General features: G+C 46.1%; 1 protein-coding gene across 10 annotated transcripts in view; it reads left to right on the top strand.

Moving 5' to 3' along the window:
• The first annotated feature begins 1238 nt into the window (after positions 1–1238).
• Positions 1239–24171, top strand: part of ITGA9 (integrin subunit alpha 9) — a 236284-nt gene continuing 213351 nt past the window's right edge. For all 10 annotated transcript variants that reach the window (XR_010883442.1, XR_010883443.1, XM_067291286.1 and 7 more), the window contains exons 1-4: positions 1239–1515; positions 13349–13476; positions 14842–14948; positions 21582–21705. Coding sequence is in view for 8 of the 10 variants with exons in the window: in XM_067291286.1 (XP_067147387.1) it covers positions 1358–1515; positions 13349–13476; positions 14842–14948; positions 21582–21705 (517 nt within the window). In the remaining 2 variants the exon portion in view is untranslated. The remainder of the gene's footprint in view (positions 1516–13348; positions 13477–14841; positions 14949–21581; positions 21706–24171) is intronic.

Genomic DNA, 24171 nt, shown 5'->3' with positions numbered 1-24171 from the left:
TTTACCTGACAGGGATGCTCCCCTGGAGAAACAGATTACATTTCTGAAAAAGCCAAGTCGATGCTGTGAAATAAGTTAGCACAGAAATTCGCTCCTCAGTGAACATGGTTCCTGCTGGCCACTCTCGGCACAGAACCTTTACAGAAAATTAAAACTTCATTAAACTTCAGCTGAGACCTTCTTACACTGAAAGAGGATCCTACCTTCAGCACAGTTTTCCCAGCTTTCAGATAGCCCTCAAATCCTGCACTCTTCATTAGAGTTCACAGTCAACATCAGAAGAAAAGACACTGTGAACCATCAGGTGCCAAATGGAGCCCAAATAGGCCTTAGCAACAAATACTGGTCTTGTCAATGCATTTCCCATTTCTTGCCAGAAGAAGCAATTCCTACCCTATCAAAATTCCTGGACCCGATACTTTGGCGTTTCCCAAAATCTAACACATTTCTCCCAGTGCACCTTCTCCTGGATGAGAGGAGTGCGTGAAATTCAATAGCCAAAACAGGTGCTAACAACAAGCAATGCAACTCCCCGTTATTTCTGAGGGAACATTTCTTCTCTGACCTCCCAGTCTTGATCCTCAAGGGGGATCTAAAAAACACTTTAACAAGGATCCTGAACTAGAATGTATAACTTTACTGAATAATAAAAACCTGGGCTGTGTGAGTTTTATAGCGCACAACTTCCTCCCCCCGCCTCCGTTGCATGTGTGACCTTTCTCTCACCCGTGCGAGAGGCATACCGTCTTCCCTTCGCCCTCGCTCACCTTCTATTGCATAGAGGTCTGATTATTTTTGCTCTCAGATAGTCTGACTATTAAAATACTTCTGACTGTTAAAATACTGGAGCAGCTGTTTCCAGCTTGCATCCAGCCATGCTGCTTGCCGCTGCTTTCCCAGGCCTGCGGAGCTCGTGTCAGAAAACGCGGGGCACTTTATTTTTTTTTCCCCCCGAAGTAAAAAAGAAATCCTGTTTCCATCTCATCCTGTCCCCCGGGATGTGCCCGGGATGTGCTGAGCGCCCCCGGGGCTGCAGCCTCCCCCCAGCACTCGCGGCATCGCCCCGGGCCGCCGCCGCTGCCGAGGCGGCGCCGCCCGCGGCCGCCAGGGGGCGCCGCAGCGCCGGCTCCTCCGGGCGGAGCGCGCAGTGCCCGCGCGGCGCGGCGCGGGGCGCAGCCGAGCCGGGCCGGGCCGGGCCGGGCCGAGCCGCGCGGGGCTGCGCACAGCCGCGCCGCGCCGCGCCACGGGGCGGGCACAAAAGTGTGGAGCCGCGCCGCCTGCGAGGAGGAGTAGCGCCGGCTCGGCGGGCCGCGGACGGCGGCGGCGGCTCCTGCTCCCCCCACGTCAGGCTCGCAGGATGCCGCGCAGCTGGGCGCGGGTGCTGGGGGCGCTGCTGGCGGTGGCCCTGGCGCGCTGCTACAACGTGGACGTGGCCCGGCCCGTGGTGTACCAGGGCCCCAACGGCTCCTTCTTCGGGTACTCGGTGCTGCAGCACTTCCACGACAGCACGCGGTGGTGAGTGGCGCGGTGTCCCCTTCCCGCGGGGGCAGCGCGGAGCGGCGCGGGGAGGGCGCGCGGGGCTTCGGGGGCGCGCGCCGCGTGCCCCGCAGCCCCTTGCAGGCGTGGGAGGTGGAAAGGGGAGAGGCGTCCCCGGGGCTGCGCGGGTGGGTGTCCTACACGGGTGCGCACGCCCCAACGCGGGCCCACCAGGAAGGGGCTGAGGGTGCCTGCGGGGCGGCTCCCACGCGTGTCCACGCAGGTGCGCGCGGGTTTCCCTCGAGCCCCGGCGCCCCCGTGTCGCCGCCGCCGGCCGCGGTGGCCGTCCCGGCTCGGCAGCCCGCAACTGCCGGGGTCGCGCTGCGTTTTGGCTGGGTCCTTTGTGCAGCCCGCGCCGTTGCGGGGAAAAAAAAATAGCAGCTCGTCTCCCTGAAATATGGTAGGTCATGCCGTGTGAAATGAGCAGATTTTTAGTAGCAGTAACCTCCGGCGGGAGCAGTATATTTAGCATTGACAGTGCTGATTTGTGGAAAGAGGAGGTCTCTGCGCTCCAGTGTTGCAATGGAGAAAATACCTTTGGTGACTGCAGAGCCGCTTCCAAACCAGGCGGCATCGGTCTCCTGCGTGCGCGCCCTCGGGGAGAGCGGGACTCCTGCACTCCCTCTGCGGGAGTCTTTTTTATTATTGAATAATGAACGATGATATAAAGTTTTTGTACGTCTCAAAAAATTGTGCAAACTGGCAAGCTTGTTGTTTTTCCTGTTGACTGAAAAGAGCCTTGGAACATACTCTGTCTCTCTCTTGTCTGGGTCAGAGGCTCTCTGTTAGAATTAAAAACTGATTTCTCTTAATTGGACCTAGCTGATGTCATCTGGTGCACTTTTAATGTGAGTAGGAGCCACTACTGCCAATAAATGTCCACAAAGCTTGTCTTTCTCTTTTACACTTAGGTATGGCCCGATTACTCAGCTGTTGATGTTGGAACTATAGTGCTCTGTGATATAAATAAATGTATTCATGCTGGCGTCCAGTTCTTTAAAATGAGTTTCTTTCACACCCTTTAATTCACAAGTAGTTGTATGCTTTGCCTTTCTGCATAGCGGCTTTCATGGACCATTCATTATTAAGGACTTATCAGAAGGCATCACAGAGGAAAAAAGCTCAAAAAAGAAAAGCTCTCAGTTGGAAGCAATGCTTAACTTGTTGCAGAAACCAACAAAGGATAAAAAGGCTGGAAGTGACTTGTATCCCCACAAATTACTGGGGTTTCACAATTGTGTGAATGAAGTGCCGATCTAGTGGGATATGATGAGATGAAAATGATATAATTTGTTGCTCTTCTTTGTGTGGCTGGTTATATTCGATAACATGGAATTATCTTTAGATAGTGCCTGTCAGTGTAATTTTTGGACAGACATCCCACTTTGGGAAGCTATGCAAGGGATGAATGTTGGGTGCCCATCTGAAGGCAGAAGTCTGATCCTCAGATGTATTTCCCTCCAGCTTTATGAAAGTGAAGGTTCTTCACAATGATTCAGCTGTGCAATATTGCACCTGGCAATAAAAAGTATCCAAAATCACAAACTGCTTAAAAAAAAAAAAAAAAAAAAAAGTTAGCTCTTAGAATGGGGTTAGCAGCCCCTGAGCAGCATCGTCACTGGGTTAGGCTGCCAAAAGTCTTGAGGGTGGGATTGTCACCGCAGACTGCAAAACTTCTCTTTCCATTGTGGAACGAGGAGAACTTGTTTTCACAGAGACTTCAAAGTCCTGTGCCCAACAAAGGTGACAACAAGGACATTCTGCTTGACTTTGGTTTACTGTGTGTAACTGTGCTCTTAATATAGGCATATGTTCTAAAGGTTGAGGGACAGCAATGAATTTCTTCATTCTTAAAAGTGTATGCAGTCTTCCAGTTTTCTGAAGATGTCATCTCTGGGTACTGGATGGGCATATTCCAAGTACAGTTTTATTTATTTGAATATTACTACATAAGGTCAGTTTTAAGTGTTTAAAATATATTTTCTTTTCTGGAAGGCTTAAAAATCTGGCCGGTTTTTCTTGACATTCAGACCACCAAAGGATTGAACCCTTGTAAGTACCTTTAGCTGTGTCCACTTCCTTTGACTGGGACATAAAGACTTGCAGTATTATATACTACTATTTTAAAACCGTCTTCAAGCTGTACAGAATATTTGCAGCTGAAGAACAGGTTTAGTGCCCTCCAGGATGAGGAGGAGATGGGCATGGCTGCAAGGGAAGTAACTGGGACAACAGACCCTGTGCCCTGCCGGAACACCCAGAAGAAGCGGCGGGTGATTGTTGTGGGGGACTCCCTGCTGCAGGGGATGGAGGCACCTATCTGCCAACCTGACCTCGTGTCTAGAGAGGTTTGTGGCCTGCCAGGGGCTCGTGTGAGAGATGTCATGGAAAGACTGCCAAGGTTTGTCCATGCTTCAGACTATTACCCACTGCTGCTCTTCCATGTGGGCGCAAATGACACCAAGGGCAAACTGGAGACCATCAAGCAGGACTTCAGAGCTCTGGGGATGATGGTCAAGGGTCTGGGAGCCCAGGTCATCTTCTCCTCAGTCCTGCCAGTGAGGGGGATGGATGAGAGGAGGAGGAGAAGGACTTTCCAAGTTAATGACTGGCTGCGCCGCGGGTGTTGGCAACAGGGTTTTGGTTTCTACGACCATGGGACCCTGTTTGAAGATCGACAACTGATGGCGAGAGATGGGATCCACCTCACGAGGCGGGGCACGCGGGTCTTTGCCAACAGGTTGGCCAACCTGGTAAGGAGGGCTTTAAACTAGGAAGGACGGGGGAAGGGGAGAGTTATAGTGCCAGGGTAGTTGGCAAAAGACTGCACAAGTCGGGATGCCTCCAGCGGGTGAATGCAGCCAGGGAAGTGCGCATGGGATGTGGCTATGGAGGATCCTCTGGTATCCCTCCTGGGAAACCTGCATGCTTGATCACCTCTCTGAAATGCCTGTACACCAATGCACGCAGCTTGGGGAACAAACAGGAAGAACTAGAGATCTGTGTGCGGTCGCAGGGCCATGATCTCATTGCCATTACAGAGACATGGTGGGATAGCTCGCATGACTGGAGTGCCGTCATGGATGGCTACGTGCTTTTTAGGAAAGACAGGCCAGGAAAGCGAGGTGGTGGAGTTGCTCTTTATGTGAGAGAGCAACTGGAATGTATTGAGCTGTGCTTAGGGGTGGATGAAGAGCGAGTCGAGAGCTTATGGGTAAGGATTAAAGGGCAGGCTAGCATGGGTGACACTGTTGTGGGTGTTTACTACAGGCCACCTGATCAGGAAGGGGAAGTCGATGAGGCCTTCTACAGACAGCTGGAAGTAGCCTCACGATCCCAGGCCCTGGTTCTCATGGGGGACTTCAACCACCCTGATATCTGCTGGAAAGACAACACAGCTAGGCTCAAACAGTCCCGGAGGTTCCTGCAGAGCATTGGTGACAACATCTTAACACAGGTGGTGGAGGAGCCAACAAGGAGAGGTGTGCTGCTGGACCTCATACTAACAAACAAACAAGGACTGGCCGAAGATGTGAAGGTTGAGGGCAGCCTTGGCTGCAGTGACCATGAGATGGTGGAGTTCAGGATCCTGCGACGAGGCAGCAGGGCAAGAAGTAGGATCGCAACCCTGGACTTCAGGAGAGCAAACTTTGGCCTCTTCAGGGACCTACTTGGAGGAATCCCATGGGTTAGGGCCCTAGAAGGAAGGGGGGTTCAAGAGAGCTGGTTAATAATCAAGGATCACTTCCTCCAGGCTCAAGAGCGGTGCATCCCTATGAGTAGGAAGTCAAGCAAAGGAGGTAGGAGACCTGCATGGATGAGCAAGGAGCTCCTGGCAAAACTCAACCAGAAGAAGGAAGTATACAGAAAGTGGAAAAGGGGACAGGCCACTTGGGAGAATTATAGAAACATTGTCAGAGTATGCAGGGATGTGATGAGGAAGGCTAAGGCCCATTTGGAATTAAATCTGGCAAGAGATGTCAAGGACAGCAAGAAGGGCTTCTTCAAATACATCTGTAGCAAGAGGAAGACTAGGGAAAATGTGGGCCCTTTGCTGAATGGGGTGGGTGCCCTGGTGACGAAGGATGCAGAGAAGGCAGAGTTACTGAATGCCTTCTTTGCTTCAGTCTTTACTGCTCAGGCCAGCCCTCAGGAACCCCAGATCCTGGAGGCAAGAGAGAAAGTCTGGAGAGAGGAAGACTTTCCCTTGGTGGAGGAGGAGTGGGTTAGAGATCATTTAGGCAAACCTGACACCCACAAATCCATGGGCCCTGATGGGATGCACCCACGAGTGCTGAGGGAGCTGGCGGACGTTATTGCTAAGCCACTCTCCATCATCTTTGAAAGGTCATGGAGAACAGGAGAGGTGCCTGAGGACTGGAAGAAAGCCAATGTCACTCCAGTCTTCAAAAAGGGCAAGAAGGAGGACCCAGGAAACTACAGGCCAGTCAGCCTCACTGCCATCCCTGGAAAGGTGATGGAGCAGCTCATCGTGGAGGCCATCTCCAAGCATGTGGAGGACAAGAAGGTGATCAGGAGTAGTCAGCATGGCTTCACCAAGGGGAAATCATGCCTAACCAATCTGATAGCCTTCTCTGATGGAATGACTGGCTGGGCAGATGAGGGAAGAGCAGTGGATGTTGTCTGCCTTGACTTCAGCAAGGCTTTTGACACTGTCTCCCATAACATCCTCATAGACAAGCTCAGGAAGTGCGGGCTAGATGAGTGGACAGTGAGGTGGACTGAGAAGTGGCTGAATGGCAGAGCTCAGAGGGTTGTGATCAGCGGCGCAGAGTCTAGTTGGAGGCCTGTAGCTAGCGGTGTCCCCCAGGGGTCCAGTCTTGTTCAACTTCTTCATCAATGACCTGGATGAAGGGACAGAGTGCACCCTCAGCAAGTTTGCTGACGATACAAAACTGGGAGGAGTGGCTGATACGCCAGAGGGCTGTGCTGCCATTCAGAGAGACCTGGACAGGCTGGAGAGGTGGGCAGAGAGGAACCTCATGAAGTTCAACAAAGGCAAGTGCAGGGTCCTGCACCTAGGGAGGAATAACCCCCTGCACCAGGACAGGTTGGGGGTTGACCTGCTGGAAAGCAGCTCTGCAGAGAAGGACCTGGGAGTGCTGGCGGACACCAAGTTAAGCATGAGGCAGCAATGTGCCCTTGTGGCCAAGAAGGCCAACGGTATCCTGGGGTGCATCAGGAAGAGTGTTGCCAGCAGGTCGAGGGAGGTGATTCTCCCCCTCTCCTCAGCCCTGGTGAGGCCCCATCTGGAGTACTGCGTCCAGTTCTGGGCTCCCCAGTACAAGAGGGATGTGGCACTACTGGAGCAAGTCCAGCGAAGGGCTACAAAGATGATTAGGGGACTGGAGCATCTCTCTTATGAGGAAAGACTGAGAGAGCTGGGCCTGTTCAGCTTGGAGAAGAGAAGGCTGAGAGGAGATCTTACCAATGTGTACAAGTATCTAAAGGGAAGGTGTCAAGAGGATGGAGCCAGACTCTTTTCAGTGGTGCCCAGCAACAGGACAAGAGGCAACGGGCACAAACTGAAACACAGGAAGTTCCCTCTGAACATGAGGAAAAGCTTCTTCCCTGTGAGGGTGACAGGGCACTGGAACAGGTTGCCCAGAGAGGCTGTGGAGTCTCCTTCTCTGGAGATATTCAAAACCTGCCTGGATGCAATCCTGTGCAATGTGCTCTAGGTGACCCTGCTTGAGCAGGGAGGTTGGACTAGATGATCTCCAGAGGTCCCTTCCAACCTCAGCGATTCTGTGATTCTGTAATATTATTTCTTCTTACAGATATCACTTTGGGGCATAAAAGTCTCTTCACTTTCCAGCTTAAAGTGATTACAGGTTACTCAAATATAAAATACAGTTCTTTTTTTTTTATTATTTTTATTTTTTTTAAATGCATGAGTGTAGAGAGGAAATAGTTAGTAAAAGTGATGACAGTTTTTGGATTTGTCAGTTTTCTTGTGTGAAGCTGTTGTGTGCAAAGGTATATAGCTATTCCCCTGACTGGCTGGTAGATTTACCAGATGATGCTTTTTATCTTTCAAAATAGGAAATTCTGGTGGAGGAGTGAAATCTATTATATATGCAATAAAAATATGTTTTTTATCTTTTCATGTCGTTGTAGCAAATAGCTCCTGTTAATAGCACAGGATTATTGTTTGTTTTCTGCATCGTTTTTGTTCTTAGCTTCATAGCTTCTCTTTACCCAGAGAGGAGTGAAGATTTCAGTTTCTCACGTCTGTTTGGCTTATGCACTACTCTGGGAAGATTTCTAAGTTAACTTTGTACCACTGTGTTTTGGGCATATGTGGCTTGTTTGGTGAGCCGTGCTACGTGAACCTGTGCAAATGTGATAGGTAATATCCAAGGCTGAAAGGGCTATTGTCTCTCTAAAATTATTTAATCTGTTAATATGCTCTCAAGCATGGGAGATTGTTTTTGCGATAGTTCTGGGTTTCTTACTCTTTATTGCCCAAGGGCCCAATATTCATTCACCTACCTAAAGTACTTCTGATCATGAGAGCATCTTAGCGAAGTGTGTTCTCAGCCTTCTCAGTAGGCTTTTAACATGCTAATATATATACGTCATCGCTTTACATTAAAATGATATCTGGAATGGGCAGCTCTTGAACTTCAATGTTTCAGTCATTCATTTTCCAACACCCCAAAAGCACCTGTCTGTATTATCTGCAATAAGCCTGCAGGTTTTCAGTAAACTAATCCAGGGTTTGATGACTCTTGAAGATTTATATGAGCCAGATACTCTTGCAGGAGGAAAGAAGGGCAGAGATTTCGTTTGAAATGTTGTCTCAGACAAATATGAATAATCAGGCTGCTACATGGCCCTAGACAGAAATTATAGTGGAATAGGGTATTCAGCCTCCACCACAGTAGTGGAATAAGTTAGTGCCTTCAACCTGAAATAGTTAATTGCAATAATGCTTCCTTTTAGGAGTTGCTTTTACATGATTTTAGTCTCGAGAAAAGTTTGTCATCTGCAGATGTGCTGAGGGTGTTGTTTTTCTAACATCGTTTCTTGTTTTCCTTCCTTAAGCGGATTTGGTGAGTGTAAATCTTGAAAGATTTGCCCAGCTCCCTGAATTTACCATTTTCAGCAGAGTAAGGAACCAGGTGGTTGCTTGCATTTGGACCACAGACAAGCAGAAGTGCTTCTGTTCTCTGGATATGATTTAGATGCTTGGGGCAAAGACCCCAAAAAGCAACCAAGAATGTTGCCTTCCCTGCTTTCCTTAAGAGACAGTTTGATAAGAAAGAAACAAAAGTCAAATTTGCCTTAATAAAAATGTTAATAATGTAATACCTCTGATTTTTTTTTTTTTCCAATATGATGTTATTTTCTCTCTCCCTTCTCTCCTCTCTTTCCCCCCCAAAAAACCAAACCAACAACCAATGCTCATAACTTTATCCTTTCTGGCAGCACAAAAGAGTATTGGAGTCAGTTTAGTTCCATGGCATCCTGCTGTAATTGCTACAATAGGGAATGAGTCTGGTTTTGGATTGTTGCTTCAAAGCTTGTGTCCTGCTCTTCACCCTGCTGTGCTGCCTCTGAAACCCAAAGAGAGTTTTGCATCTCGCGCTGATGGCTGCGTGTAGCATTAGCACATGATGCCCTTGTGTGCAGGCAGAAAGGGAGAGTCAGGAGAAGACAAGCCTGGCATTAGGTTAGTGATGCCGGGTTAGGTTAATAATGCTGTGCGCGTTAGTGATACAGGGGGTGCTGTGGGGGGCGGTTTGGGAAGGCAGGGAGCCTGTGTTTGGTGTTGCTGCTCACAAGTTGTCCCTCCACTTCCTGAATAACAGCTCTGTGCTCTGCACATAATGGACAAACCACAGGGATTTTCATTTCAAGGACTTGGCAAGTGGCGTAGACCTTCCTGACGGGAGGAACCATGATGGGGATATGCTGGTGCACCCTCCTCCTGGTGCTGCTTTTGAAGTCTGCTGTGGCATGCGAGGCTATTTAAAGGCTTTTTTCCCCCGCTGCTACTTAACATTACAGGGAGGTGAGGTACCTGCATTCCCCGCTCCTTGAGCTGTGACTGCCTAGTTGCTGCTGGCATGCTGTAGGCTGATGTGAGTGTGCTTGGCACCTCTCCATGCCATCAGTCAGCTTGACACATCTTTGTTCCCTGATCTTCCCGCTGAATATAGCACTTAATTTCCATGTCTGCTGGTTCTGAGGGTCAGTCATGAGCGAAGTGATAGTTCCTGCTCTGCAGGAAGTAATTGTAAGGAGGAGTGGATTTTCCTGTAGCCAAAAAGGCTTCTTGCTGCCCATTAATACTGGCTGCTGTGGCATGTTCTTCTGCAATGTGACGTATTTCTGGCTGCGTAAGTACATAATTCCTCCAGACAGATGAGGGCATTTGTCCTTGATAACGTGAGTATGAACAAAATATGAGAAGGTTAAATAGCTTCTCTGCCTGCTGGTCCTAGTGCTAGTTTGGACCCCAGTTCACAGAGCCAGTGAGATGCAGGTGGTTCTTACAGATTGCTGTGCGTGTCAAGCAATAGTGACCATAAGTGGCCCCAAACCTACTGCTGTTGGTTCCCTTCTGCGGAAAGTAATCCCTTTCTCTCAATGGGGTTTCCTGCTCACGGCATCTCTGTGCAGCTACTCACAGACATCCTTGGAGTTTCCTACAGGGAATTACGGCTGTGGTTAGAGCCTGCACTGGTGGATAATTTCTGCAGAGAGCACTGACTGCATCGTAACCCTTCTGGTGAAAGGCTGGAAACCCACTGGGGCTCGCCTGCTGACAGTCCAGGCAGTCTTAAAGCAGCGCTGAAAAGCCCGACCACAATATTAGGCTGTTTAAACTAGAGCTGGTTAAATTAGTTGTAATGCGCTGGAAGGTTGCCTGATAATAGCAAGAGATCAGGGTTGTTTCTCTGTGGGCTGTTTACGTATTTACTGTGTTTAGACCAGGCAGGAATCCACAGCAGTGAAATGCAAGAAGACTGCATGAGACTCTAAGTCTTTGTTTTGATATGTATTTATGTTTTGGTACAGTACCAGAGAAAAACACCTCTGGTTGCAGCATTGTTGTTCCATAGAAATCGCAGAAGACTTCAAGAGTCTTTTAATTGGTGGGGAAGAAACAAAACCGGCATTTGTCTTATTCGACATGAGTTCCAAAATGTTACGATACAAATGAATTTTCTATCCAGGTCCGCTGAAAAGTCTCATGACGGATAAATAGGTGAGTTTTTTCCAATAGTTTAAGCAGATGCTTACAGCAACTAATGAAAGAGTAAGGGAATTTTTATTGATGAAGGTAATATTCCAGTTTCAAATCTCTGAATAAAACCAAAACAAGTCATAAGTGGCAAATAGCAACTGGACCAACTGAAAAGCATGTGAGCCTACAGAAAACCTCCAGTCTCACTGAAGGCGACTCTTTCAGGTCATGGGCAAGCATGGGTCGCACCAAACAGGATAGGAGATCCGCAAGGCCTGCACCCACTGGGGAATAAGTGCAAAAGAGTGAGTGAATGACACAAGATAAATTAACGTGTGATGTAGGTGAACCATCAATTTGACTGTCCAGGAATTCAGAACAATCCAAAATTGATTCGCTGTTGGCATATGTCAGCAGTTGCCCTTACTGGCTGCTTTGTTGTGCTCTATCCACATAGGGAAATGAAGACAACCCTTTTGTTTTTAAAAAATGCAGGCACTCAAGACAGTTTGGGTAGTTTAATCTGTGCTTCTAGCCTACTCAAATCATTCTCATTCAGCTTTTTAAAGAGAGCTAAGGAGTCTCTGCAATTTACGCTTCTTAATCGCCATTTTGCATTCTGCAGCCCAAGGTATTCTTTGTGCTAATTGCTGAATCAAATTTACTTTTCTTAGGTTGGAGTAAAGCATCATTTAAACCAGAGGTGAATGTGGCTTACGTTATCTTATTGTTATAACAGGTCATAGAAACAGTTTCTTGCCATTTGCAATTTGAACCAGTAACTCTTTAAGCTAGTAATATCCCCTCTTATTTATTTTTGTTAGACCTCATGAATGTCAATAAGTGAATGACATGCATTCATCGCCTGTGTAGATTAAATGATTGGCACTTGATTTTCTGCCTGTTGACCGTCTGTTGGGATTTCCATTTGGAGCTATTATTTCAGGCTCCTTTGTGCTCCCTCCCCAATGTGTGCAGGCTTTGTAGGTTTCAGCAACTTAAGTAATTCAGACATTAATTCTTCTCACTTGTGAAAACATGACGTGTGTCATGAAGTGCAGCCCCATCAAACTTCTACAAACGTTAGACCTTAGCTCGTGAAACTCGGGAGAAAATAGCCACTTAATGTAGGGGTTTCTCTTTTTTTATAAGTGTATTTCTGAATGCTCAAACACAGTTTTGTCACATCCTGTATCCAAGGAAGCCTATATGATAGCAGCAGTGCAAGCCTATTGCGTGGGCTGCTCTTTGGAATAGAGTAGGCTCCTGCTGGAAGCTCTCCCAGGTGGCTCGGGCTGATCCCAGGCGTGTGCACACGTTGTGATGTAGCTCTCTTCCTCCCTATATTTACCATGATGATGGGTAGCAGTTGAGAAAAGAACTTTAAATTAGAGGCTGGCAAGAAGGATGAGCAGGAGTCCTTTAAAGCCAGGAATACTTCCATTTTGGGGCTTGTGTTGGGTGTTCTATCTGTGCTGTGGGTGAGCTATGTATGCAGACCAGTTATGCACTGGTAGCTTTTTATTCCTTTAATGGCTAAACTGAGAACAGTGTCCTCTTGGTCAGCCCTTGCCTCCCCAGTAACAGGCTTGACCCACACACATGAGGCTCGTTGTTTTAGAGATGATAGTCTTTAATTCCAGCCCTGGACTTACCTGAATGAGAGTTTATATACAAAAGCCAGTGCTCTGCCTCACAGTGCAAAAGTATCGGCAGAGCTGATACTAGACTGCTCGGCACCCCAAGCTGCCTTCCTCCTGCTTAGCCTCCCTCTTCACCCTCATGTGCCTAGATACAGATTTACAACCAGTTGAGAAGATGACTGTCCCTTTCCTGGGGAGACAACACAAGGGCTCCCCAAATACTTGTGCTTCCCCCATAAACCTCCTCAGCTGCTAGACTGCTAAACAGTTAGCTGGACCGTAACACAAGTGATAGAAGTGCTCATCATCTTTCAAGGATACATCTAGGAAACCTATGGTCGGAACTGTGTATTGGTGTTTCCTAGAGGCGCTAGCTCTCACATGCAAAATAAATAGCACAAGTTTAGTCTTTGCTGCCTTAATGATAAATGGTTGGTAGCGGTACATATTGGAAGAGATTTGTTCCTGGTTTTCTGAAGCAATAATTACCTAAAATGTTCTGAGCAGGGGGTGCCTCTTAAACGAGCTTATTAATCTTTGGCTGTCTGGAAAGCCTGGAGGTTCAGATTGCATCCCCTCGTGGGTGTGCATATTGGCTCTTGTGGATTTTGGGGTTGATAGGGATGTAGTTAGAACCAAGGAAAAATGGATGCAGCTGCTCTTGTCTGTCTATATACTTTCCTAAATGGCTTTTGGGGGGAAAGGAATTGCTTTAAATGTGTTATGCTCCTAATGGAAATTTAACTTGTTAAAGAATTCGTGGATTCACTGCAGAAAAATGCCTTTATTGTGTGTGGTGTTTTGAGTTTGTGAATCAATGTCATCGTTTTACAAGGTCATTGGAAAAAGTCGTTTTTCTGAGGAAGCTCTGGCAATGTGAACCTTGCTGTTGTTTATTTTTTCTTTTCTCCTGAAATTAATCACTTGTTACTTTGCTTTTGGTTTCCAGGGTCTTGGTTGGTGCTCCCAAGGCAGAATCTAAATACAGCACCTCTGTTCAGTCCCCGGGAGCAGTGTTTAAATGTCGAGTCCATACCAATCCTGACAGAAGATGCACAGAACTGGATATGGGTCGAGGTGGGTAGTTATGATGCTTTTTTAAAAAGAAAAAGAGAATCTTGACAAATATCTGGAGTTCTGCCCCAAAGGCCAATGACCAGAGAGCCCCCTGTCAGCTCCAAAGAGCACAGGTCTGGGCCCCAAGTCACCGAGAGAGATCCATCAGCCTCTCCTGGCAGATTTGGCGCACTGATAGCGAAGGTGCCTTTTTTCTCAGCATTAAGGAATTGTCCCATTTGGTGATGGGAGACAGTGCTGTCCCAAAGGCCATACTTGCTCTCTCCATTGGTTAAGCGGACAAAGGTGATTTTTTTTTTTTTTTTTTAATTTTATGTATTTATTTTTTACTCCAAGCCATTGTCTTTTCTCTACCTGCTTCAGTGTGACTTTTCAGCTTGTCTGTGGGTATGTGACTGGTCTGGAGCGCTGCTGCCCGTTTCAGGCAGTCCCAAAATGAAGGTGTGTGGGATGGCCCCAGATGGTGTGGTGACGGGTGCATGGTGTACTGTGTTATTAGCAACATAGCAGTCTGTGGGTTCCCTCGTAATGCAGTAAATGATTCCTTTTGTTTACCTCTAAAGGAATTAAACGTTTCTCAGAGAGCAATGCTTGTATGTTATTGCATGTAATCAGGATTCCCTTTGGCTGCTCTGACGTATGGTCTGAACCAGGGAAAGATAGGGTGCCTATTCCTAAATTAAGGCTCTGATTGAAAACCTTGTGCTGGATTCTGATGGAGAAATCTGAAGTCATTAAATCTTTCATTTCTCTTGGTGACATGATTCAAATTAATGCTTTCTCTGCCTGTAGAAAAGGTATGTTAGTATTGTTTCACTAATCTTTTCAAAATAGAAGTCAAATAGAAATTCACTTTTATGAAGTGTGCTTGTATTAAAGCTGTACTTTTGGCTAATTTTGATTTGTCCTCCTACTACCAAAATGTTAATGATCTTTTGTGAATTCATGAATACTGCCTTACAGAATTAAAGATTTGGGTCCCACTTTTTTTTAAATGCCCACAATCTCATTTTCAAGAATAACTTTACTTTGTGTTCTGCAGGCAATTCCACATCTCTCCCATTGACTTCAATTGGATTGACTATCCAAGTAAAGCTGCGGACACACTGTAATAGCTGCTGACTTTACACCCAGTTTGGGACAGGGGTCTGTCTTCCACTGTATATTGCATGATGTCTAGTAAGAATGAGAGGTTCACCCTGAATAATGCACACAAGAACTAATAATGATGATGAAAGAGGGAAAAGGAAAGCACTGTCAGGCAGATGTTTGATCAGTGCTCTCTTTTTTTTCCTGTAGGGATTCTCTGTAGATATTTAAAACTCATGTCTCCTTGCCTTCGCTGCCTTTCCCCTCTCTCTATAGGCAATTCCCGGGGCATGCTGTGTGGGAAGACCTGTAAGGAGGACAGGGATGATGAATGGATGGGCGTGAGCTTAGCCAGACAGCCTAAGGCTGGTGGAAGTGTGCTGGTAAGTCCACTCTTTTCTTTGATCTCATTAAAATCGTTGCTGCTGTCTGACTTTAATGCTAAACACGTCAGGATTAATGTGTTCGGTAGTGACTGACAGAGTCCAGCTTTACGGGCAGCTAATTCTGTAGTCCCTTCCTTGAAGCGGAAGGAAAATGAGCCCCAGCCAGAAAGCTTTATTTATAGGTGTGACTGCTTTGAAGTCTTCCCTCTGACTTGTGTCACCTAAGGGCTTCCTCCTAAATCTGAGGGATTAAATCTTTGAACAGAATAAATAGAACTTTGTCTCTCAGGTGTCTGCTAGTTTATTCCTTTTGCAGTTGGTCTGTGTTTATGTAGGGAATGTGTATGCATTCATTCTCCAGGAGCGTATGTACTGGGCATCAGAACTTACCAGGAAAAATATAAGATGAGTGTTTGCAGCACTATTTTGTCTTTGTGTATAGGAAATTTTATATTAATGAGGCAGAGGAGTTGAGAGTGGAGATAACTTAGTTGTGTGTGGGCGGCCTTGTTGTCTTTGAAATGATTACCGTGCAAATAGAGAGGTCAAGGAGAGCAGATGGGATGCTTAGGATGTGGAATTTATCTTTGCAAAACAACATTTCCTATGCTGGAAAAAGATCATAAAGAAAGCTGGGCAAATACCTTTTAAAAATATGTGGGTATATTACAATCAATAACTGTGTCTGTGTTTACATCCGCTATTGGCTTCTGACTGTCTACCAAATGAGTCTGCAGGAATGTTGCCCGAAATAAAAAATTTGCAACAAAAAATACTGTGCATCGTATATGTGGCAAGCAAATTTTAAGCTTCTATTGGAGTAACCCTAACAACAATCTAATCCTAAACACATCCACTTAGGAGTTGGAAACTTACCCTGTCTTTCCAGTGGGATACAGAATATCCGTGGTACATGGAACAAACTATTCATAAATGTGCTAGCGGCAAAAAAATCTAGTACAATAATTTCTGTGCTTAACCACCTATGTCAGTCAAGTGGAGAAAGCTGCCTTGTACAAAGGCAGTCGTCTCAATATGTATTTAGCCTCCAGTTATGCCATAACTTGCTGCGCACCAACTTCATCATGGGGGAATAGGTGTTTTTTTACAGCTTTCTGTGATAGGTAGGGATGTACTATGGTACTTTATCTGATTTGGTGTACAGCTTGCAAATGCTTTAGAGGCTGATTGATTCTGGATATTTTAAGTATGTGTCCAGCAGTAGGGAAGGGGGGAACACAGAGGGGCATAAGTTAAAAAACAGCACTCCCCTCTCCCCCCTCAAACAGTATAAACACGTGCAGCAGAACACAAAATTAAGGCATTCATACTAGAAGAGCAGAGTATGCAGTTCATGTTTTCAAGGGATATCCCAATCTGTATTTGAGCGCAGGAGAATCCTATATAAGAGTTGAGGAATAATGTGCGTTGCTCTGTCTTGAGATAGTGTTTTCGTGATCATCCTCACAATTTTCTGGTTATTTGTTTGAATTGGGCAAATGCTTGTCTCATTCTGAGAAGCTAGTGCATGCACGTTTTTTGGGCAACACTGACATTTTTGTCAATGTGATAGTTATCCTGAGAATAATGGCTCTGTGTATTTGGTTCAAGGGGGAAGGGGCTGCATCTGGAGCTGATGTCTAGGGAGATGACACCTAAACAAAAGCAAAGAAAGGGAAGAAAAGCTAGTGAAAAAGCCAGGCAACTACTAAGGTTAAGGCTGGCTGCTCAGTGGCTGAGGGAAGGCTACAAGGGTGAGAGATGAGGCCAGATTGAGAGGGCTTAGTTTGAGAAGGGACTTTCATAGTCGTTTTTAGGGGAAGGAAGACCCAAGTGAAGGTATAGAAGAATTTGAGGGCATGGCTGGGATTGGTGAGCAAGTTTGGAATGAAGTGGTAAGGAACAGGTGGAAAATGTCAGGAAGGAGTCTTTTTAAAGTGGCTTTTCTGCTGTGCTGAAGGAGGAGCAGGCTGTTTAACCCCCATGTCTCGTTGATCAGTAGGAAGACAATGTTTTAAGGTTAGCTGCCTGGACAGCTTTCATCAAGCACAATTCAAGCCTTCATCCCAAGGGCTTCCACACTGTATGCATGGCAGGATGCTACTTCTGCCCTCCTAAACAGGAAGGTCTTTCCCACTGCTGCCGTCTCCTCATTCGCCCCTCCTGCCATGGTGGGCAGGTTTCCGCTCTCTGCCGAAGGGACCCTCCATGGGGAGGGTGGTGCCTTGCAGGTTAAAAGCAAAGTGTAGCCCAAGGAAAGTGCACAGCTGGTTGGTATGCTTATTTTGCTGCAGCTTAACTTGGTGAAACATCTCCACAAGTTCCACTAATTTAAGGCAATCCTAAGCCAGCCCTCTCGCAAGCTTTTGCTGCCTCCACCAAGTAGATTGCGTCCAGATGTTTGGGGATGTTTGTGTCTAATTCTCATTGAAATCAGTGAGATAGTTATCACTGAAGCGCTCAGTCTTATACTATTAATTAAACATCTTTCTACATCTGTGTGTGGACAGAGTCTGAAATAAGGAATACAGATTCTTCCAGCAAACACGGGTGGAAAATACCCTGCTGTTTCAGGGCAGTATTGCTCTCTGTTTTGAAGAGCATGCCTCTGAAATACCTTTTAAATGGAAAAGGTGCATGATTTCCCTGTGAACAGATGGTTTTTATTTCATGCAGTCTTCTAATTTTAAAGATTAAGATTTCTTGATAATGCAGCTCTTTGTAAAGTGTTAAGAGGAATTCTCATTCTGAGAAAACACATTGTCTGCGTGTGTGTTCAGAGCCATAACTGCTGATTAACTTTTTAATGAAATTGCTAGCTAACTCTTGCTAATCTGGCTTTTATGTCTTTGGTCAATATTGCAGACTAGCCATCAAAAATAAAAGCAGCATTTTAAGCACCTTTTGCTCTACAGATGTATTAATACTTCTAATACAATAAAATTGCCATTGCCACCATATAAAGTTGCTTTGCAAAGGATGCACTGCATTTTTTACATCTATAATGCAAAATAAACTTTATTACTTACGTTTGCACTTGCCAATGACAGTAAAAAGCCTGTTTATTCATAACTATGCAAATAACAGGACTTCAGCATTCATTTAGGGCTCTCCCACCTTGTCTGCAGTTTGAAGAGCAAGAGGAGCTTTGCCACTGAAGTTGGTGCAGCATATCATCTTGTCTTCAGCCAGCCCTGGTTCTGCTGGGAGAAGTCGTCTCCAGTAGCTTAGAGCGTGTGCAGTCCCTTTCATCAGGCATCACGGCACTATTTACTGTGTCACTTCCTAGGGATTCCTTTAAGTCAGTGATATCTTTGTGTTTAATAGCCCTGGATTTTTTTTTATTTTTTATTTTATGAATATGCCCAGTCACTTTTTTTAAACCCCTATGTACTACTCGTACTCATGATGTCCCATGTTAGGGAAGTTAGAGTCCCCCAGTTTAATGGTAGACGGCATGAGGAAGTTGTTCCTTTTGCTTTGAACCTGTCTAGTGGCTGAAATTTCTCTCTCGTCAGCCTTCTCAGTTGTCAGATAAAAATACTAACTTTGGTGAAAAGGGGCAAAAGGGAGGTTAAGAATGTGCCAGTAGTTAGTGGGGCTTAGCTGATGGTTGGTAATATGGGTTGTGTTCAAGTCCATATGGTGCCAGCATGTTACTGAACCAGAGTTTTATGTTTGTGTGAAGAACATGAGAACTAAATAGAAAAGCATCTAATAATAATGAAGATTAGAACAAATGAACAACTAAGATTAGCTAAAAAGGCGGGGCAGATTTACAGTTTAATGGTCTCCTGTTCAAGAGTATGCCATCAGTCAATATTTGCATTAATTTAAGTGCTACAATAATACAGCTGAGCTTGCCAGTTCTTTCCAAACTGAAATGACAAAATTCATTCTTTCAGTTCTTGTTAGGAGGGGAACTAGGGGCAGCGCATTATGACTTGGAGATAAGTCACATCCTTTAATCTTGCTCTTCCTCAGTACCTGCCACCTCTGTCATTACAGCTTGTTTTTTTCAAGTGTTGCCATTTTTCATTTCAAGTAGCCAACTTACTGGCACATTTAATCATAAACCGTGGGGGAGGAAAAAAAACAAAAACTGGGAAACTGGGAAAATGTCAAATCCTGCAGCTGTGGTATGGGGGAGTCCAAGGGAGCTGCTGCTGAGAAAGCTGAGGTGGAGCACATCTCCTGGAGCTACGGTTAGGAGCTGGTGGCAGACGTGGCAATCGGGGGGAATTGTGTGTGCCTGAATACACGACGTGCCGAAGGGACAGAAAAGTGATCGTTTGCCAAAAAGGATGGAAATGAACAGATCAGGGAAGTGTTCCTAGAATGACTCAGGTGAACTCATAGGCTCTGGTTGGTCTCGAGCATGCGCTTGGTGCGGCAGCAGCTTTTCTTTCCTTTTGTGTCTTTCTTGGCCTCCGCACTTCACCTCCGCTCATCCCCAAGCTCAGCCTCCTGCTCGTGATGAAATGCTGCTGCTCTCCCTGATTTTCAGTCATTTGTGTTCCTTTGGAAGAGATTAGGAGGTTAATTTATGTGAGTCCCTGGCAGTTTTCGAGAGAGAAAAATGTCGGGGAATTTACAATATCACAATCCTTTATTTATCCTTCCATAATTAAAAAAAAAAACTTTTGGTCTGTTTCCGTTTCAGTTTACATCCAGAATTGAGGTTGAATTGAGTGTTGCTTTAATGCTATGTGTCTGTATGGTACTATCTTTAACAAGGCTGTGCCTGTGTATATTTGTGCCCACAGAACAGATCCTTCATGAGAGAGATTATTTCCTGACCACTCTGAAAATAAAGGTTTCGTGTGCTGTTTTTTGTTGCTGTTGACTTTTGAATGAGGAGTACATGGGGATTAAAATCATAACTGGGCTTGCTTAAAAAAGCAAGTAATTGAGTCCCCAAAGCTGCTCTTACAAGACTCCTAAGGTACATTTGGCTGTCAAGCAGAGTGCCATTATAAGCATCCTTCATGTAATGTGTGGCACTTGGTGACACAGGATGCAGTGTAGAGCTTTCCAGAGCCCCCAGAGTCCTTCATTATCCCTGTGTGATAGCTATCTTCAGGAAATGCATGCTTCTGGTTGAGTACCGGAGTCTGATATTTATTGCTCTTCTAACTTCCAAGTGCAGTGCTGTTAACTGCGGAGCAGGCTTGTGCGTAACTGGTTTTGCTCCATTTCAATAAAAAAATGAGGGAGTAGTATTACCCTTTATGTCTTTCGGGGGTTAAGTGTACAGGAAGGAGCCTGTGCTGGTGGCTGGATTGAATTCTGGGTTTCCCACCAGTTGATACATTTCCCAGGTCCTTTATCCGGTAGGTGACTCAGCTGCACCCAGTTTGTGGAGTTTTTACCCATGTTAGGATGCTTGCAGAGGCAACATGCTCAGCCCTGGGGTGGCGAGGCTGAAAAGTGGGGTTGGGCAAAGGGGAGGAAGGGAGAGGACGCCTCCTCTGGAGGGGATAGTGTTAAATGGAGGGATCACAGAGATGGCAGTCCCTGGCCCCTCTGAACTAGCAGGTCTGATGCAAGGCCTCTGGGAAGAGCTGACGGTATGTGAAGGAGATTATTTGTAGCAGAGAGCCGGCTCCGTGTGCTCGGGACCGAGCCTTGGATGATAAAAACTGACACATCTACACTGACTTCAGTGACTTGCCCCAGCTGGAGATATGGCCCAGCATGTGTTCAAGTTCAAAGCCCTTGCTGTTTTGCATTTCACTTCCTTTTATTCTGAGTAACCCTCCGGGCATAAGGCTATTTGTGGTTTGTCTGGCAGCAATGCAGTGTTAATTTTTGGAGCAAATGGCTTCTGGGGAAGTGTGAATCAGGCTCAGTGCTGTTTGCCTGCATGACTGTGTGGCAGTTGTAGCGAGTGCTGTATCCTGGTGAGACTGTTTTAGCTCTGGTTTTGAAAGTTTATCTCATTTTTCACTATGAAGGAGAACACATCCTGTTCTTTGCACCTCAGCTGTACCTTGACTCTGTTGCCACTCTTGTTGCTGCAAAATCTCTGGCATCTTCACTTAAATTCATTATCAGTAAGCCAGTCCCAGCTTTCCTGTCACTGGGAAAAAAACACCTCTCCCAGGATACAAGCCTTTGACTGATGCATCCTCTCGTGGGGTAACCTTCTAGTATGGCCTTAGTAACCCTCTGAGTCCTAGCATCCCTTCTGGTCTCCTTGCACGTATTCTCAATGCCTTTTTTCCTGTTTTTCCCCTTTTTCTGGCTTGGGGAGTGTGTGTTTCTATCCAATGCACCTCTGTTTAGAAAAGCTTCACTGGCCATGAGGATTCATACACAGTGAGGAAGATCTTGGAGTCTGGAGCACGGGCTCTGTCTTGCTCTGAGACCTGCTGATGTGTGTGACTAGGAAAACATATGAAGACGGAGATCTGAGCTGCCGGGTCAGGTGATGTCACGAACTGCAGAAAATGGCAGTAAGAAGATAACTTTACTGAGAAAAAGCAGGGTGTAAGGGGAGGATAAGAGGGAATGGAGGGGAAAAGGTAATACTGAGAGGTCCTGCTCCTGCACTTTGCATGCCCTGCCTTGCTTGGAGGGCTGTCCTGTTACTCTAGGCCAGTAATGCCTGTGGTATGATCTGTTTAGGCCTGTGCACATCGCTGGAAAAACATCTACTATGAGACAGAGTACATCCTCCCGCATGGCTTCTGCAACATCATCCCACCCAACCTGCAGCCCGCTGGCCGGAGGCTCTTGCCCTGCTATGAAGGTAAGGTGTGGGTCTCGCCTCCAGGAATGTCCTCTTTTGTAATGGTTGGTGTGTTTTCCCTTTGTTTCCAAAAACCGGCTGCTGTAACCCTCGCTGCTGATACTTTTCTCTTTTTCTTTCTGTGCCTTGAGGCACAGCTGGGAAGGAGGTTGGTCTTTGGATAAAGTTGGAAGAAAAGTGCTGTGATTGAACGGATCCTGTGAATTATTGTGCATGGCCACGCTTAGCTAACAGAAGAAAAATACATTTTTGAACAGTGTTTTCAGGTAAAAGTTCTCTTTCTCCCTTATATGACTATCAGTAGAGGTTGGTGTGAGCTCAGACCATTGGTCATGGCCTCATGCTTAGCTGCACCACAGAGTAAACATGCTGAATTGTGTTGTAGCTGGGCACCAATTTGTCCATCTTATGGAAATATTTTTTTCTTGCGTTGTGATTTAGGAGAGGAGTACTAGAGGGAAAAAGTGTTGCTTAACACCTTACTTTTTCAAGAGACTTGTATGGCATATGAGTGTAACCGCTGTCGCGTTTCAGATATTGTAAGGTGTCTGATCCCTTTTTGGACCTGTGAAGGTCTGGGTTTACATGGGCGAAGAAAGACACAGAGGGACACACAGAGAGCAAGCTCTGAACAATGGGTGACTGTATCTGTTGTTTCTACTCTAAATCCCAAGTGTCGACATTTTAATTTTCCAGCTCTCTGGTGCATATGTGATTTTTGTATCAGATTTCCTTTCCCAAAGGCTTCAGAAGACAGCTTCTCCTCAGCCAACAGCAATTAACTAATCCAGAGACATAAGTATGTCTATGTAAGTAGGAAGAAGATAGAGTGTCTCTAAGATTTCTCAGCCCTCAGCGAAACGCTCAGGAAAACACCTTCTTGGGTTTCTTCTGTCTGTCTCGGGCATCGTCTTTCCCTGCTCAGCTATCGGAGCCTGAGAAAGCGTAGGAGTTTGGAGGCCAAGACACAGCGCGGTTTGATGTGGGCAAAGCCTTCCCCCCCACCCCGAAGTTGGCAGTGGCTGGTGGCAGCCTTGCTGCTGACATTAGTACGTGGGAGGGGGATAACGCGGTAGATGTCCCTGTGACTTCCTCCACTGCTGAAGAGCAGACATGTCCCAGCTGAGAGGCCTGGGAAATCAGGTCTGCCATGGAGCTGGGTGAGACCTGCTGGAGGGTAGGCTCTGCTCCCAGCTCTCTGCTTCTTTTGGTGTGGTTTCTCACCTCATCTGGGGTTTTGCTCCGGAACCTGTGATTGTTTTGACCCGGTGCAGCCAAGGAAAAGCTCAGAGCAAACTGGGATGAGCTCTGGGTTGCAGTGACAGTCTGAAAAAGCAGTTTTTAACCTTAAACCTTTCATGGACGCAGCTGTCACAGGTTTCACTACAAAACTGTGGACCTCTGTCTTAAATATATGTGTCTGCCTGAAGACAGGAGACACTTGTGTGTTGAGCATTTCCCAGCCCTGAAATTATTCATTATTTGAAATCTGAGGGGTTTTGAGTCTTTCTTGAAGCAGCATTCCAGCTGATCTGCAACAAAATACAAGTAAACCGTGTAGCTAGCCTTCCTATTCTGAAACCATCCTATTTTATTTGTTCTTTTTTCCTGTCAGCAAAATCAGGCTAAGGCTTCGCGCTTAAGTAATGCAATGCAAATCATCTGATACTAGCTTTAATGACCACCACATATGTGCAGAGTCACTTCCAGGGCTTCCTGCGCGCCTTTGTCGTCACTCTTGTGTTTTCTTAAAAACTGCCAGTCTGAAATCATTGCAGAGAGGTGGTTTCTGGAAGAGACAAACCACTTGTATTTTTCTGTGCGTCATGTCTTCGGAGTAAAACTGTTGCTAATCGGACGGGATATTTGCCAGGAATTGCTAGAAAATAGAAATGTGTGGGCCTAGTAGACGCAAAGCAGCCGGTGGAAAATTGGCAGGGCTGGTGCAGTACAATGTTGGCTTAATTTCACTGTATGCTAGAATGAAAGTTGGAGGTTTGGGATTGATTCCTCCCCTTCCCCCCCCCCCCCACTGTCAGGCATCAAGCCACGAAGTATCACCAGGGATGACTTCATTCGTTTACTTCTGAAACTTTCAGGTTTCAATAAAACAAGCCTAATCTTCAAAGCGAGGGATAGCTGGGATCCAGGCAGAAAGATTCCTTGTTGGGAATTGAGTGCAATCCTCTCATTTTGCAGCAACCTTTAACTTTTTTTGTCTTCTCCTCTAGAAAGTAAAGGAAAAATTCTCCTCCATTTAACAAAACGTGGGTAAAGAGAAACAGTCTGAAGGGAAGAATCTGGAAGTTTGATAGCAATAATCAATACAATAATGTAACTGAAGCATCTTCTAAGCTAAGAGCCTCGTGGACAGCCATTGGGAGCCTGCCAGATTTGTGGTTGCAAGCCCCGCTTCTCCGAGCATGCCTTGGCACCCTCGTGCCCTCCCATTTTAGCTTCCTCTGT

The sequence above is a fragment of the Apteryx mantelli genome, chromosome 2 (genome assembly GCF_036417845.1).
Source record: "Apteryx mantelli isolate bAptMan1 chromosome 2, bAptMan1.hap1, whole genome shotgun sequence".
In the NCBI taxonomy this organism is placed as follows: Eukaryota; Metazoa; Chordata; class Aves; order Apterygiformes; family Apterygidae; genus Apteryx; species Apteryx mantelli.
Note: the sequence above shows the minus strand (reverse complement) of the source record. Positions and strands in the feature narration are given on the sequence as shown.